Below are 17,481 nucleotides of genomic sequence, written 5' to 3' on the forward strand. Positions count from 1 at the left end.
AAGCAATTTTCTCATCAAGCCCATTTCACATTAGTCTACATATACGCAATCATCCTGTCTCCCAAGCTACAGGAAGAGGATTGGCTTTATATGTGACAATGGGCATTGCAACTCCTAGCTCCTTCTGTAGGTATTTCTTCTTGCTTTTAGACCAAGGCCTGAAAAGTAAGGTACTATAGGCCCCTGCTTAGTTGATACCTTGGAGCAATGATCCAGGATGTTGGGCATGAGAATAGAATTTTAACTGTCTAGCACAGCGGGTGGTGCTGTGGTTTAAACCACAGCCTCCTGGGCTTGCCGATCAGAAGGTTGGCGGTTCGAATCCCCATGACGGGGTGAGCTCCCATTGCTCGAGCCCAGCTCCTGCCAGCCTAGCTGTTCAAAAGCACAGCAAAAAAGTGCAAGTAGATAAAAAGGTACCACTCCGGCGGGAAGGTAAAAGGTGTTGAAGCTTCATGGACACACCTGCAAAGTTATCTGGGGTGTCTGTGCAGGTCTAAACCTTGATGCAAAATAGCTGTCAGGTCACTGCCCCAATCTATTCTTAATCCCCCCCCCCTGCTGTAAGCAAACAGAAATCCCTCTGCTCAGTGCTCCCCCCCCCCCCCCGGGGATACTCAAGGGTACACAGGCCCAGCGCCTCTTTTTTCCTTGCTAAAAAGTGTGGCACTTACTGTAACAACTTCACAGTGATTACTGGCACCTATTTTTCTAGGGGGGGGAAGCACTGGTCTCCCCATGTTCTACCATATATTGGGTAAAATTAACAGCATATTAAAAAATCAAGGGTTGACAAAAAAAAACCTGTTTTCTTACTGAGGCTTTTCTTTTCAGTAGCTAGGTGTGCAATCCTATACATGCCTGCTCAAAAGCAAGCCCGATATACAGTATTTCGAACGGGATGTACTTTTAGGCAAGTGCAGGGCTGCAACTGGGACTTAATCCTAGGTAAGGATTATAGAATTGTACGCAACTATAGAATTTCAGCCTCAGCTACCACACAATTGTGTACCACAAAAATCCACCTGGAATAAGTGTTTCCGCCAGATTCCTAGGCAGCATTACTAGAAGTCCCAGTTCACCTCCCAGCAGGCATTGGGAAAGCAGGTAAATCCAGAAATGCAAGAGGAAACTGTTGCCAAGAGTTATGTGGCAAAGGTGGAGATTTCTGGAATGCTGGGCACCACAGGCAACAGCCTTGTTTTCCCCTGAAGGCTGGCTGGGTTAGCTCTGATCACAGTGCATGCACAGTAAAGAACTAATGTGCCTGTCACCAGCACACTTCCACAGTACCTGAACAAAGGAACAAGCCACAGTCCCACTGCGCAGTTGGTTGAGCAGAGTCTCACAGACTGCTACATCTGGGACACTGGTGACACCATCTGTGATCACGATAATCCCTGCAAACAAACAAATATTAGCAGTAGATGGGAGAGGGCAGGCATTCTAAAAGGAATCTAAGAGTTAAATCCCAAGAGAGACATACAATTGATGGATAGGGGTTAGAGAATGGCTACTTTAATTCTAGAGGAGGCATGCAGTAGCTTCCTCAGATTTACAAGATTCATTCTCTCTGTGTGTGTATATATCTATATATCTATATCTATATCTATATATTTAACTATATATCTATATCTATATATAGATCTATATCTATATATAGATCTATATAATCATTCCAAGAAAGACCCAGAAAATGCATATGTGACAATTCTGAAAAAAGAAAGGAGAAGTTCTACCTTTCCCCAGGTAGACTGAAAGCTGTAAGAAAAGTTTTGCTACGTTGTTCAGATAGCACTTAGGGAGCAGCCTGAGGCAAGACAATCAAGCGGTAAAGTCCGCTGTAGTGGGAACAACCTTGACTTTCAGAGAAAGAAAGGCCAAGACTCAAAACCTCTTGATCACCTTTTCAGTCTTGTATACTCTTGGGCAGAGCCAGGCTAAGGCTCCTCTCAGCTCCCTTGGGTCATTCACACATAACAGATGGCTTTGAAACTTCCGCAACTCCCCCCCCCCCATGCTTTCCCTAGCAATCCCACCTTCAGGAAGACCTTTAAACTAACCTGCACTGGAGTTGGATGGCAGCAGCTGAAGTGCCAGAATCCCCTGCCGAATCATAGTGACAAGTCCGACGTCAGCAGTGACCATAGAGACGCCCAGTTTCCTCCCGGAGGGCTCCTGGGGGTCACAAAGACGTTCCTGGTTAAGGGAGGACAGGTCCACCTGCAACAAGACAAGTTCTTATGAGCTAAAACTGTGAGCCTCCCCTTCACTCACCTGCAAGTGCCCAAAGGCCTCTCCTCCAAGTAAAGCCCATTTCCCCCTGCTCTCCACACACCTAGGCTCAACAAGTGCCTCTTGCACATCTGGTAGACTCCAAAATCAGGTTTATAAAGTGAATGGGAAAGAATTTTCAGGACCACCTTTGCTTAGCATCGTATGAAGTGACATTCCCTGGTGTTCTGATCCACAGCCCCCAAAACAGAGGGGAGTTTGGTCTATACCAAAGTGTGCCTGAGGTAGTTGTAGGGAGAAGCAAGTTTTTAATCAAATCATTCAAGTCTTCCTTCACAGAGGGATTGTTTGAGCAACCTCTGACAGCCCCAACCTGTATTGTTAGTATCCACAGTTACTTTCAGGTTTCTTTATTGCAAGATTTATGCAGGGAAACAATAGCATCAGCAAAAACCTGAAAACCCATCCCAGCACACATGACAGCCCTCAGACAGACACACAAGCTTTTTCATTTGGGAAATCATAGAATCATCTACTTTCGCCGGTTGCTGGTGTCAGCACATGCTTCAACAATTTCAGGCACAGCCTCTGCCTGAGGCCAACAAGCCCACATCCCATCCTACTAAGTTTCAGTTATGTTGATCCTGTGCTTAGAAAGAGCTAACTCTGCTTTCAAAGCAATTGCTCCAGAAGCCACAGGGGAAGCTACCTCTCTATACAACAACTTGTAAGCCAGCTCCAAAAATGAGGGTGGATAGAGGTGTTGAATCTGTCTGCAGCACAGAAAAATGAAAGGACAGTTAAGTCATGTGCTCATGGAGAAGATTCAAGGTACCTTTAATAAAAAAAAATTGTGGTTGCTCTCAGGATCTTATTAAAAATCCCTTCTTGCTTTTTAATTCCTCTTCACACACATGCAGCTAAATCATTTGTTTCAGGTGCAGTGCTGTGCCCGCCAAACAAAACTCTTCTCCGAACAGGCTCATTCTAATTCTCAACAGGAACTTGAAGAACTTTCCTATTCTCCAGCCAACAATTTGATCTCACAGTAATCTAGTCAGCATTTCTATGGAACGTCTCTGATGAGCATGTGTCTTGCTCCTAACAGGAAGCAATTTTTGCTGCAATGGCATTCAATTATGTAAAATATAGTTACAGATAGGTAGCCGTGTTGGTCTGCCATAGTCAAAATAAAAAAAATCCTTCCAGTAGCACCTTAAAGACCAACTAAGTTAGTTCTTGGTATGAGCTTTCGTGTGCATGCACACTTCTTCAGAAAATATAGTGCCTAAGCTGCAAGGGAAAGTGAGGGCGACACCACCACTTTCCCAGGTATCTCCAAACTTTATGCTTATACAGGGCAGGGCAGTCATTTGGTTGGTTATGGGGATGCAATAATCACCTACGTGTGACCAAGCAGGGAAGCAGTTGTAAACTGGAAGAGAGTTACTGTTACATAGCATTTACAAAGTACTTTTAAACGTGTTTAAACCCTTTTCCACATGTTATGGTTGTGGTGGTTGTGGTGGTTGCTGCTTATTAAATTTCTCTACATGCCTTCCTCTGAAGATTACAGGGCAGTTTACAATGCCATCTTCAGTTTCCTTAGCGCCATCCTGTAAGGTAGGCTTCTATTATTGCAATAACATAGGCTGAAAGATGGCAGCCTGTATAAAAGGCACCTAGTTAGTTCATGGCTAGGGTGAGATTTGCATCATGTATACTAGCAAGCAAGTTAGTTCGTAACCCTTCTTTTTCAGCTACTCACTTAGTCATAAATGACAAATACATATGCATTTAACATTCTCAGAAAAGCTGCTAGTAAATACAAGAAACAAATAAGTACCATACTTTTCTGTGTATAAGACTAGGGTTTTTTACTCAAAAATAATGTTTAAAAACAGGGCTCGTCTTATACACGGGCAGCGCATTGTGGGGCCTGGTGATTGGTTGCAGCCCCCCAAATAGGGGGCGTCTTATACATGGAAAAGTATGGTAACACCTATCTGCAAGGCTGCACAAGAATCCTACACAAAGGGCATTTTCCTTAAAAAAGAAAAGAAGAAGAAAGAACCCACTCTCTCTATGGAAATAACTGGTTCGGGTCTTTCATCATTTATGCAAGTCCCAGCCAGAACAGCCAATGGCATACATCCAGAGTGTACCATGCTGGCTACTCTTGGGATGGGTGGCTTCATAGACTGGATGAGCAAATAATACAAAAACTCCCACTCATTCCAAGCAGCAGAAAGTAGTCTTCTCACCTGAGTTTTGGGCTCATACTGCTGCTGGAGCATCTCAGCCACTTTGTTCTCAAAGGTGCACAGCCGTGTATAAACCTGCTGCAGGAAGGTCTCTGTTTTGGTCTCATCCAGCAGACAACCTTGGAATAGTACCTGGGCCAGAGACAATGGAAATCCTTATTTGTTCCAATTAAAGTACTCTGCTGCATACTGAGGCAAGTGATACACCATCAAAACCTCAGAAAATCTGAACAGTGGATTGCAACAATTCACCAGCAAGCAGTTGTTGGTTTTGTTGTTGTTCTTTTTTAAAAAGGTGAAATTCTACAAATTCTACAAATGATGTTTGGAGCCAGAAATGCGCAAAATTTTATGGAGATAAAAGCTTCCTGCAAAAGCTGCTGTGGCATATAGGCAAATTTCAACTAGGTTTCCCAGGACAAATCAGTAAATTACATCTCCTGGAGATAATTTCCAGCTCAAAATTCATCAAGATAAACTATCTACGACATTGTATATTATGCTAGCAAATCAGTTTTCAAGAATTGTTCCTTTAAATATAACACTGCAGGTGGGACCTGCCATGAAACGTTGCAGTGTGGAATGTTCTTGTTCAGTGTTCCAGCAAGCCAGTCACGCTGTATTCCAGGATACTTTTTTTGATTCCCCCTGCTACCTATTTTCCTTCTTCCACATCCCCAACTCAGTCAATTCACATTCCCTGGCAACTAAGCATGTTGAGTCCTCAGGCTGCTTGAGAGGTCTGCCTTGTTGGGGGGTTTTCTGAAAGATTTATTTATTTTTTATTGCTACTTCTGCAAGTATTGAGTTATCCTCAAATCTGCTTGTGTGTGGATGCTGTTGCTGCTGCTTTAGATACACAAGCAAGGGCACTCATGCCTGAACACAGGAGAAAGGTAGAACGATGTAGATGTATATTTTGCGCCTCTCTTCCCTCTCCTTAAAATAGCCATGGGAGTCAACCTGATGTCTGAACTTGAAATACATGGCTATGTCCTGAAAATGAACGCCAATTTTCATTCAAATATCCCCGTCTTCAAACAAGCCATTGTGTTGCAACTTCTCTCCTCTGGCTGGCTGGCTGCCTGCCTTAGAAATTGGGTTCATCATGTTTCAGAATTTCAAAATAGCATGTACATTTTACAACCTAATTTTCCCAAGGTTCGTTTTGGTGTTTCAACATTCAGCAGAGTTACCAGGTGACAGATATGGGAAATGAAACCGAAGACTTTCCTTTGCTCGTCGAAGACTTCCACATTTTTGCAGTTTCTCACTTTTGCTACTTTGCACCATGCCAGGAACCTACTTTCTGTGCCAGCGGAATTAAGCACTAGGTATGTTAACAACCTCAAGGAATCTTTTAAAAGAACACTTTTATTCTACCCCTAAAGCACTGCATGACTAAGTTAGAAGATGTGCCAGAAATAATATAACCCAGGAATCCAAGCCAGCTATCAGAGTCTCACCTCTCCTATTGCCTGCCACCTCATTCTCTTCTATAGACAAGAGAAGTGGAGAATCATGGGCAGAGAACTATCACAGTAGTATGGGTAGCCTATTCTTTGATTCACAGACAATCTGATAAGTTGGCAAGACCAGTGCAGCATGCTAGGATCACTCCCACTTTGACCCTTACTCTTGTTTCGTGACACGAGTTTAAAAATCAAACTGCCTGACTTGGTTGCAACAAGGCAGAAACTGGTAAGAACTGGCTATAAGTACAGAGGTTACTTCAAGTTTCCTGATAAACCAGGCATCAACATCAAATATATCACATGGGCATTCTGGGATGTTTTTACCTTTTAACTTCTTGAACCTTGCCCTTTTTTTAGAAGGTTGAGAGAAACCCCTCCTTGCTCTTCTTGATTCCCCAACATCACAAAACCCCTCCCCCTCTTCTATACAAACCTACAAGACCCAAAATCCTAGAGCAAGGGCAAATGTTGGCCCCTTACAGTAATACCCATTTCTCCTAACTACTGGATGCTCTGCATCTCATTGCAGCACTTGATGAAACAGCTTAGGTAAAGGATTCTGTTGTCTTCTTGTGCTTCTAGGAGCAGGGCTTGCGATCCCACCAAAACAGCTGAGTATCATCCTAAAAGGCAAAGATTCTGGAACCGAGCTTCTGGTCCAGGCTTACAAACACACGCACAGAGCTGCAGGAATTATCATCTGAGCACTGGATATGTAACTGAATCTCTGTTCTGTCTTCTGGATTTCTATATCAAATGGGTGTGCTTTCACCCCATCCTTTTTTAAAATATTTTGTTAATAATATATTAACTTTTCCTTTGAAAGAACTTATTTTTTGTCTTTAAGGTTACAAATGCATATGGGGTATTATATCAAATACACCCGAGATTTAATCTTTATAAGCTGCACTGCATTAATAAATTCAAAATTGAGTATCTTTTCCACCCCCCTGTAACTAATAAAAGCTTTGCTATTTCAACCTGATTCCTTGTTGTGGGTGAGAATCTTTGGATTTCAAGAACCTTAAGACGCATTCTCAGGACTGTGCGCAGTCAACCCATACAGAGTTTCTTAGAGACACTTGGAACAATTGTGCTTCCCCCACTGAGCAAGGCAGCCAACAAACTAGGGTTGTCTCTCCAGTCTCCCTGAACCTAACTAGACAAAGAAGGGCAGCCACATATAATGTGTTGCAAGACTGATATTGTAAGCTTCATTCATGCAACTGTTTCATTTGCCTATAAAATGTAGGAACTATTCCTTAGATGAAAGCAAGTATGCAGTGTTCTGCTGCTATATGCAACTTTCTCCCAACCAGGGTGGATCTGATTTAAATCAAGATTTAAATCACTAGTCAGTAAGACTTGATTTAAATAATTTTTTTACAGAAAGACATTCTTGCTGGTATAATCTTAATATTTAAAACCAGATGAAGATTTCATTTTTGGAATAATAAATTTTCAGAACTTTTACAGTTATATCAAAAATTACTGATTTGGTTATACTATTAGTAATACATAGACAGAAAATTAGGAAATTACTGCAAGGTTTAATAAGTTAACTGCTTATATTTGGACAACTTTTCTTCTGTACTTTATTGGAAAGAGAAAAATAACCATTTCCTTAATAACAATTTAAACAATTTATTTAACTAAAAAATAACATTATACCATATGTATCCGTGTTTGTTAACTGATGTGGTTAAACAATAATTTAAAAAAAAAGACTTAGACTGAGTTTTAGCACACATGAAAAACTTAAAACAAATCCTTATTTCCTGATGAATAGCCTTTGTACTATAATGTAACTTAAATAGAAAACTATATTTGGAAAGATTTTTCCTCCAAAAGCATTTTATTTTAAAAATCCGATTTAAAAAATAAATAAATCCGATTAAAATTTTAAAAAATCTGAATATATATAATAGATATAATAGATAATATATTGATTTTCTATCCACCCTGCTCCCAACCTAGTGTACTTCTGGAACTAGAATTGGGCTAGGAAAAAATGACACAACGTGGTGGTGTGGTAAAGCAGAGGGAGGGGTTCACTCCATGCTCTTTTTCATTTAAATAGCAACCTCCTCCCATTCTGTTTCATAGGTGAACATGGAGGGCTGACCTATTGTAGCTAGTTTTCCATTTGTTTTCTGACAGTGAATGCTGGTTTGTTGCAGAATTGGTGCTCCCATGGATTCATGGGGTTGTTGAAAGAACAGTGGAGCACTAAGTCTGTAATGTGAGCGGTTCTTGTTCACTCTTTCCTGGCACAGAAGGAAAACACTGGGGGAAAATCCTCCAATCTAATGGCAGTCAGGAAGGGAAGGGGGGAAAGGAGTTAAGTCTTTATTGGTCTTATCTTTTGGTTATTATTGCGGAATATAAATTTTATACTGTGAACTACTTTGGAAAAACTGGCACCTGCGTTTTGTATGTAAATAAATGAGGAAGCCAAATAAATTATCAGGCACCATGCAAATGAAAGATCACTGAACGGGATGAAGAAGTAGCTCTATTACTAAAAAGAAAAGTCATTAATATTGGTTTGCTATTCTGGCATTCTGCAAACACAGGACTATGCATATACTCACAGAACAACTTTTGACACCTACGCGCCAAAAAAATTGCAGCACCCCAAGATTTTGCTTTCACTGTCTGCCTTAGGCTCCTAAAATTAGCAATAAGTATATATACAACCTGATACATAAATCAAACAAATCAAGGAAAGAAGTGAGAGTAAATATATATTCTAAATCATAGACAGCTATCCTGGTAGCTAGAGGGTGAAGCAGGAAGAGCAAACACACAAACACCATTAATCATGAATATACGAGTAAGAAACTGTTGATAATAATTTCCAAGTAATGAATGTATGAATACTAACAATTTACTAAATGCTGTGGATGTGGACAAAAATGCTGTTTATAATGACTGAACCACTTACAATTGCCACCCAGCTCTAATAAGAGCCGCCAGGAGTACGAGAGGCAAAGTCCAACTACACTCAGCACCTCACAATAACCAGAGTTAAGCATATTCAAGCTTTGCGATTGTGCACACAGAATTTCACAAATCAATCGTGTGCACAGAATCCAGCAACTTGAAAATCTCCATATTCGTTTTAAAAGGCAGGTTTCCCCCCGACCTTATAGCTGTGAAAAATAAGCTTGAAAATGTGCGGGCCATTCTGGGAGATCTCAGTATGTAAAGGAGAGGCTACAAAGGATTTCTAGTGGTTAGGGGACAACACTCCTGAGTAACTCCTTATGCCCCTTATGACTGGCAGAAGCAGAACAGGTTGTAGTGGTTAGAGTGTTGGACTAGGACCTGGGAGACCAAATTCCCTCTCAGTGAGGAAGCTCACTGAGTGACCTTGGTCCAGTCACTCTCTTACCCGAACCTACTTCATTGGGCTGTTGTGAGAATAACATGGGGAAGGGGGAAACCATGTGTGCCACCACCTTTGAGGAAAGGTGGGATAGAAAATGAATAAGAAATAAATTTAAAAGGCTATGCAAAATATGACAAAACATGTGATCCTGTTCAATTCGCATAGTATATACAGGGTTCATAAAAGCATTGCCAATTTTGACATTTTTTAAAAAAAGATGTGCATGGTATAAGATAAAGAGTTAACCAATCTGTAACTCCAGTACCACTGTAATTCAGTAGGAATGCACTGCTCAACACAGGTAAAGCTTATCAACAATGGGATTTTTGTCTGTTTGCTGCAGAAATGCACCTTTGTAGAAAGAGCAGCCTTACCCATGCCGTAGGACATAATGTGACATTGAAAACAGATTTTGCAATGGAATGGGCGTGGGATTAAATGAGAAGACACAGAACTAATCTAATCCTTAGCAAACCAATCTCATTTACAGAACATGATGACTTAATTTAAAAAGGTTTGCCAACAGGAGGACACTTGCTTAGAGCTCCTGATATTCTTCCACCCTAGTGTGTTAATTTATGTCACAGGAGAGTCTGGCTCAAATGTTCAATTGTTTAGACATGTAATGAAACCTCTCATTATCAGCAGTCTCTCATGTTAACAGCCTCGTGAAACACAAGACATAATAACTACCTGGTGTGTCTGCAGACCAATGATGGAAGAATATACTTGGATGGTGATGAAGATCTCAGGTTGGTAGATAATGTCCGAGCCTGGGATCCGAAAAGGCTTTAACAACCCCACTAAACACCGGGACAGGGCATAGAACACTTCATCGAAAATTATCTCCCCTGTAGAGTCATCCTGAAGAAGAAAAATGACATAGTATCAAGCTTCTACTGAAGTTGTGCCAGAGACAGGAGTTTCCAGCTAACTAACTACCGGCCAGTTGCTAATCTCCCTTTCCTAGGCAAGGTTCTGGAGTGAGTGGTCACAGACCAGATCCAGGCACTTTTGGAAGAAACTGGTTTTCTGGATCCATTTCAGTTGGGGTCTAGGCTTGCTTTTGGCACAAAAACTGACCTCTTTCAAGAGAGAGACAAGGGAAACATGTCCCTGTTAATTGTTCTCGACCTCTCAGCGGCTTTTGATACCATCAACCATGGTATCCTTCTGGAGCAACTCTCTGAACTAGGGGTGGGTGGCACCGCTTTGCAGTGGTTCCAGTCCTACTTGGATAGTCATTCCCAGAGGGTATTACTTGGGGAATGCTTTTCATCTCCATTGAACCTTCAACGTGGGGTTCCGCAGGGTTCAATCCTATCCCCTATGTTGTTTAACATCTACATGAAACTGCCAGGTGGGGTTATCTGGAGGTTCCGAGTATGTTGTCAGCAGTATGCTGATGACACTCAGCTATATTTCTCCTTTACATCTGCAGGTGAGGCAGTGGAAGTGCTGGATCAGTGTCTTGTCTCAGTAATTGCCTGGATGAGAGCCAACAAACTGAAGCTCAATCCCGATCAGACTGAGGGCACTGTTAGTGGGTGGTTCCCTAGACCAGATGGCTGGGAGGTCACCTGCTCTCGATGTGGTTATACTTGCTCTGAAGGAGCTGGTTCGTAGCTTGGGGTACCCCTGGATCCTTTGCTGTCACTGGAGCCTCAGGTGGCCTCAGTAGCCCGGAGTGCCTTCCATCGGCTTTGGATGGTGGCTCAGCTACGCCCCTATCTGGACAGGGATAGCTTAACTACTGTTGTCTATGCTCTGGTAACTTCAAGGTTAGATTACTGCAATGCGTTATACACAGGGCCACCTCTGAAGACGGTTCGGAAACTTCAGCTAGTGCAGAATTCAGCGGCCGGGTTGCTCACCGGAGCAAGACGGTTTGAGCATATCACACCGATCCTGGTCCGACTGCACTGGCTACCAATTAGTTTCTGGGCCCAATTCAAAGTGCTGGTTCTGACCCATATAGCCTTTAACGGCTCAGGACCGCAATACCTCAAGGACCACCTGAGATCATCTTCTGAGACTTTCCTTTGTGTGCCTTCTCCATGAGAGGGTGGCAACACAAGAACGGGGCCTTCTCTACAGTGGCTCCCCATCTGTGGAATGCTCTCCCCAGGGAAGTCCACCTAGTGCCTTCATTATACATCTTTAGGTGCCTGGCAAAAATGTTCCTTTTTAGCCAGGCCTTTGGTTGATCTGATTTACATCCTATGCCCTTTGGGGGGGGGGCTATTGGGTTGTTGTTTTTATTTTTATTATGCATTTTGTGGTTTTATATCATAATTTTATTCTGTGAATCGCCCTGAGACCCCCAGGTATAGGGCAGTATATAAATTCAATAAATAATAATAGGAGCATTCCATATGTAATATTCTGGAGACACTTATATAAGTGAATATATGAAGTGCTCTCTCTACTGGGAATAAGTCAAGATACCCAGCAGACAAAACTCCTGTATGAGGAGTTTTCTATTTTCCATCAAGATAGGAAAATAGAGCCTGGGAGACTCTTCTCCAAGACAAAGATATGCTATCGCTGACAAGACAAGCTTTAATGAAGAAGCACTTCTAGGGCAAGGAAGAGGGAAAAGGATGACAGAAACACTCAGGGAACACGGGATGAGGAACTAGTACACTTACCACAATCCCCGTAGAAGGGCTCAAATCCAATTCAATCACAAAACGGTACTGGCGCGCAAGGAAAGTGACTTGTGTAGAAGGCACTAGGAGATATGGCCTGGGTTGAACAGGCTCGTCAGGTTGCCAGCTATTTGGAAGAATGCTGAGAATATCCAACTCATTATCTGAATGCACCTTCAAAAAGAAAAAAAATGGGAGGGGGGAATGGAGGCAGGACACAACCAAAGGGTAAAGCTCAGTTATAGATGCATCTTCCTTCTCAGATGCTCATCAGCTTTCCTACTTTGACTGGCCTAAGAGGTCATCATTCAGAAGTAAACTTTACGTGCAGCTTGCTTACCAGTTCAGATTCAGGCACTGCCCAGATCACCTGATGCAAACGACTGAGAAACCAAGCCAGACGCACGTTGCGTGAAATTCGATAATCCTTTTTCATCAAGAGAAAGACCTGCCCGGCCTCCTCTACCTGCAAGCAACAAAAAAGAACTATAATCTCACATCTTGATTATTTCGTAAGAAACTCACCTGTTGTCTCAAATTGTTCTTTGTCATTATACCGCCAGAACAGGATGGCAAAGATTATATCACTCAACAATTGCCTTAAGATGCTGCATGAGCCCAAAGAGCAAGATGTACAAAAAAATAATAATGGTATATTTTATTTATTATTATTTTTTATTTTAGCTATAGAAACATACATCACCCACTCATAAAATATCAAGGCAGTGTACAACAGTGCATACAAATACAATAAAACATAAAATTGCATAAAGCAATACAAAATAATCATTACAATGACTGGCAAATCTTGGAGGCAGTGGCATAGCATGAGCAGCCACACGGCATTGCTCCAGGTGCAAAACTGTTAGGGGCACAAAAATTCAACACCTGGTGCTGCCTCAATACAGCTGCGTGCTTCCATCACTGGGGTCTGTTGAAAACGGCTTCTCCATGCGAACCAGGAATTGATCTCTCATTTTCTTATCTATGTGGCTGTGATCTCCTGGGTGATGCAGACACCCACCCCTCCATTTGGCCCTGGGCACTGGCAATCCACGCTATGCTTGGGGGTAGTGAAAATTAAACAGATGAATGTCAGCACAAAATGTCTTCAAGAGATGTTCCAAAATTACCAGATTCCTGCCAAATCTCTGCAGAAGAGCATTATTACTATTATTATTATTAAGAGCATTTGTACTCCTGATCTTCCACCAAAAGGCTCCCAGAGTGACTTACATACAATCCATTAAAACAAGACTGTCCCTACCTGCAGAGTTACAAACTGGAAAAGCCACAACACACTAGGAAGAAGGGGCAGGGAGGAAAGAGGAAAATAAGGTTCCTAGTAAATTAAGGGAGAGGTTCTTCAGCCCTGCCCTGAATTATTGGGACACTCACATGCACTACTTTAAGAGGCACTACTGTTCTGCAACCAGACAAGGGACACTTTATGAGACCTCCTCATGACAGGTGGGAATCACCCCAGATTGTGAGGAGAGGAGCAGGAGCAGCCTAGGGACTATTTTGCTGCTTGGCAAGGAGGCTGCCGGAGCCCCCACCCAGAACTGTCCAGTTCCCAAGAGACATGACGTCCCAAAAGGCCCACCCACCCCTGCCAACCCTCTCTCCATAGAATGAGACTCATGGCTAGGATTCCTGGCTTCTGGTTGAAGCCAGGTGGGTTTCTGAGACACAGGAGACAACAAACAGCTGTTCTCTGAATGATATCAGTGATCAGGCTGGAATATAAGGGTCCAGGTGGTCCTTAAGTTGTCATAGGCTTTGTATTTCATCACAATAATATTGACGTTAGCCCATTTAGCACACGGGCAGCCATTGCAGATGTTTCAGCAGAGGTGTCACATGGGGTCTGCCATCTAGTAGCTGCATTCTGCATTAGCTGAAACTTCTGGACCAAGCAGAAAGTCAGTCCCACACAAAGTGCACTGCAATGCTGAGGTTGCCAATGCATGGACTACAAAAGCCAAGCTAACCTGATTCAGATACGGCTGTATCTAGCATACAAATGAAGCCAGCGAAAGGAACTCCTAACCATAGAAGTCACTTGCACCTCGTATATTTAGAGAAATACCCCCATGCTACATACTTGTACTTTCAGAACAGGCAATTAGCAATGTGAACTACCCACAGAGATTTTATCTTTCCAGAATTCAAACTCAGTTTATTGGCCCTCATTCAGTCCACCACTGCACTCTGGTACTGGTTCAGGGATTGAACAGCCACTCCCAATTCAGATGTTATGAAGAAACAGAGCTGTGTGTGATAAGTATACAGTCATACCTTGGTTTTTGAACAGCCTAGTTCTTGAATGGTTTGGCTCCCGAACGATTGAAACCCAGAAGTGACTGTTCGTTTTTGAACGTTCTTTTGGAAGCCGAACATCCAACAGGGCTTCCACAGCAGGAGCTTCCTGCAGCCAATCAGAAGCCATGATTTGGAAGTCGAACGGATTCCGTTCGACTTCCAAGGTACAACTGTACTGGTGAAACCATGCTCCAAAACTCTTAATGGCCACTCCATGTATGTGTTAATTAGCAGTGGGACAAAACAGTGCCCTACAGAACCATGTAGCACAAGAACTAGGAAGAAATATCCACTACTATTTGACAGGAGCTGCCACTGTGCAATTTACAATGTGATTCTAGGAGGGTTTAGTTAGTAGTCCACTGGCAGATTGCTAAAATTAAAGCTTACATTTTCAACAAAATTAGAGAAAGAATACGACCTGACATTCTTTTATGGAAAATTCCAGTACTATGTGAGAATTCCACATGGACATATATGATAATATTTTCAAGATTTTGTAATTGTAATCAATTGCTTTATTATTTCTCTTTCTCAACAGCTGGTTAAGAGTATGTTAAATCACTTGAATTAGTACTGAAGTCTGTGTGGTATGTTCAGTATACAATGTTGTAAATGATTTATTTCTCTTTAATCCTAAAAAAAAAGCTGTAACTACTTCAGTTGAATTTACTCTTAAATTTGTGTGCAAATGCATTACTATCTAACTATCTAACTATCTGGCATGTGGGCCCTTTAAGAGAAACAGCTATGACTGGGGAGGCCTGGAGAGCTGACTCAGGTGTGGCCTGGCTGGAAAAGTTTGTTACTAATCTGTGCAGGCTTTCAGGGCTCTTCAAGAATAAGTTTGCTATGCCATTAACTAACTGAGTTTGTAATGCATTTCTACATAAACTACAGAGGACAAAACACATAGGATTACAGCATGAGAGTTTTTTGGAACTAGAAAGGTTTCATATTTTTACAGCCAACAGGAGATCCAATGAATATATAATATTGCCTACTTTATATTTCTTACATTAATATCAACTTCCCTTGGAATACCTGGTCACTGTTAGAGATAGGAAGAGCAAAAATGGCCAGTTATTCTTATTCAAAAAGCCTGTTTTTCCCTTAATGGCAAATCAAGGCTGCTATCCTTAGACATATGCTCTATTTACCTATTAGGCCTTAATTCTGAGCAAGCATCTGCTCTGTAGACAAGTGGAGGAGTAGCAAGACGACTTGAACATGCTACCACATGTGCACTAATAGTACCAAAAAAGTACCAGGGCTGCATGTGGGTAGGTGATGCAGTAACAACAATGGGCATGCAGAGTCCAGCACATCTCCCTACGTCTAAACATTTCCTTTGCCAGAAGCATTTGGCTCTGTTGTTCTCTAAAGGCACCTCTCCGTAGCAAAGGGACCCCCTACTTGCAGCACCCTCGACTGCAAAACTGTTGGTCAAAGTAGGGATGAGCTTTTGATCGAATACACGTGTTCTCATGAAATCTCTTTCAGGTTAGGTGCAATATACAGCCAGACACTTATCCAACACTACTTTACCATGTTGTTTTTTTCTGTGTTACTGGGTTTGTTTGTTTTTAAATCACAGGCTGTTTGACGGTTTTGCTTTTGTGACTGCAACGTTAAGTTGCGACTTGTTTCATTCACGGCTTGTTTGTAAACTGTCCTGTGGAACATTTGGTGAAGGGCGGGCTGCAAGCGCAAAACAGATACATAAACACATAGTAAACCAGATCTAGGAGTGGCAGTGAGCCGTTATAGGGCTGTGCCCCGTGTCTGTACGCAATGCAATACGCTCCCTTGCATCCACGCGCTCACTCCACCGACACACATACACAGCGCCCCGGGGCAGGGACTTCCCTTTGCATCCCCGCAAAGCCTCTCGCCCCCTTCGCAGCCCTTGCCTAGGAAGCTCGAGCCTTCTCAGGCAAGAGAGCGAGCGCGTGCCGCTGCACACGGCCCGGCCCCCCCCGCGCTCCCCAGCCCCGCTCGCACAGGAAAGCCAGGCGCGCTACCTCTGCTTCGGGTCTCTCCGAGGCCGCCATGGCCAGCACTTTCCAACTCCGTGACCTCCGACCTCGTGACGCACCAACCCGGAAGAGGAAGCAGCGCGCGCGTGAATAAGCCGCCGTCCGCGGGAGGTTTTCTTTATATCGCGGTCTCCGGTCTCCGTCACTATGCAGGTGAAATAAGCGGGCGGGGTTAGTGGGTCGGCGGCGCGGGGGCCTTTGGGGACCGCATCTTTCTTGGGAACTGGCTAGTTCTAGCCTAGTAGTCTAGCTGAGGAACATCTCCCTCCCTTAGTTTACCTTGTTTTCCTCTTCCTTCCCTGCCCCCTTTCCCTTGTCTCCCCCCCCCCCCATTTTGTAAGCCTGTGGGTAGGGACTGGCTTGTTTTAATGCATTGCCTTTTTGGCTGAAGAGCGGGGGGGGGGTTACAAATGCTCTTTTCACAATAATAATAGTGAGAATGCTCTTCTGCAGAGATTGGGCAGGCGTAGCAAGCCCTTTTCAGCCCAAGGGCCCTGTTTCCTTTTGCTGGCCTCGCGGGGGGGGGGGGGGGCGTGCTAGTGGCGGGTGAGGAAATGGATGTGATTCTTAACTGTGTGCATACTAGAAGCTGCGTGCTAGCCGGACGAAAGTCGGAGTTTCTGCACACGTACCTCGTGTGTCCTCCATCCAGGCAAGCAAGAAGCATTACAGTGGTGCCTCGCAAGACGAAATTAATTCGTTCCGCAAGTCTCTTCGTCTTGCGGTTTTTTCGTCTTGCGATGCACGGTTTCCCATAGGAATGCATTGAAAATCAATCAATGCGTTCCTAGGGAAACCGCCTTCAGACCAGGTCCGGGGACAGTCTGTCCCCGGACCTCTTCTGAAGGCTGGGGGGGGGGACATGGGCTTTTCTTTCCACCCCCAGCATTTAAAAAAACCCCGGGACAGCGGAGGACTTCTCCGCTGTCCGGGCGATCTTAAAATGCTGGCGGGCGGCATTTTAAAATCGCCCCGGACAGCGGAGGACTTCTCCGCTGTCCGGGGCGATTTAAAAGCCCCTGGGAAGGCAGGCAGGGGGGACAAAGACTTTTGCCCCCCGCCTGCCTTCAAAAGGTGTCCCCGCTGCGGCGGGAGGTG

At 43.4% G+C, this 17,481-nt stretch overlaps 2 protein-coding genes across 7 annotated transcripts in view; one reads left to right on the forward strand and one right to left on the reverse strand.

The window, feature by feature from the left end:
• SZT2 (SZT2 subunit of KICSTOR complex) overlaps positions 1–16,472 on the reverse strand; it is a 77,782-nt gene extending 61,310 nt beyond the window's left edge. For 4 of the 5 annotated variants that reach the window (XM_082228798.1, XM_082228800.1, XM_082228797.1 and 1 more), the window contains exons 1-7: positions 16,369–16,472; positions 12,360–12,485; positions 12,020–12,193; positions 10,062–10,232; positions 4,500–4,631; positions 2,064–2,223; positions 1,294–1,400 (exon numbers count right to left, since the gene is read on the reverse strand). In XM_082228798.1, coding sequence (XP_082084924.1) covers positions 1,294–1,400; positions 2,064–2,223; positions 4,500–4,631; positions 10,062–10,232; positions 12,020–12,193; positions 12,360–12,485; positions 16,369–16,398 — 900 coding nt within the window. In that variant the 5' untranslated portion in view covers positions 16,399–16,472. The remainder of the gene's footprint in view (positions 1–1,293; positions 1,401–2,063; positions 2,224–4,499; positions 4,632–10,061; positions 10,233–12,019; positions 12,194–12,359; positions 12,486–16,368) is intronic. The other variant, XM_082228799.1, reaches the window with a different exon arrangement.
• MED8 (mediator complex subunit 8) overlaps positions 1–17,481 on the forward strand; it is a gene marked incomplete at its 5' end in the record, with an annotated part of 411,542 nt that overhangs the window by 369,227 nt on the left and 24,834 nt on the right. The window contains one exon of one of the 2 annotated variants that reach the window (XM_082228929.1): positions 16,397–16,536. The exons of the other annotated variant lie outside the window; for it this stretch is intronic. Coding sequence (XP_082085055.1) covers positions 16,531–16,536 — 6 coding nt within the window. Of the gene's footprint in view, positions 1–16,396; positions 16,537–17,481 lie in introns of those variants that run through there. 2 annotated transcript variants of the gene reach the window in all.

Source organism: Podarcis vaucheri, assembly GCF_965113315.1.
Source record: "Podarcis vaucheri genome assembly, chromosome: 6".
NCBI classification, from domain to species: Eukaryota; Metazoa; Chordata; class Lepidosauria; order Squamata; family Lacertidae; genus Podarcis; species Podarcis vaucheri.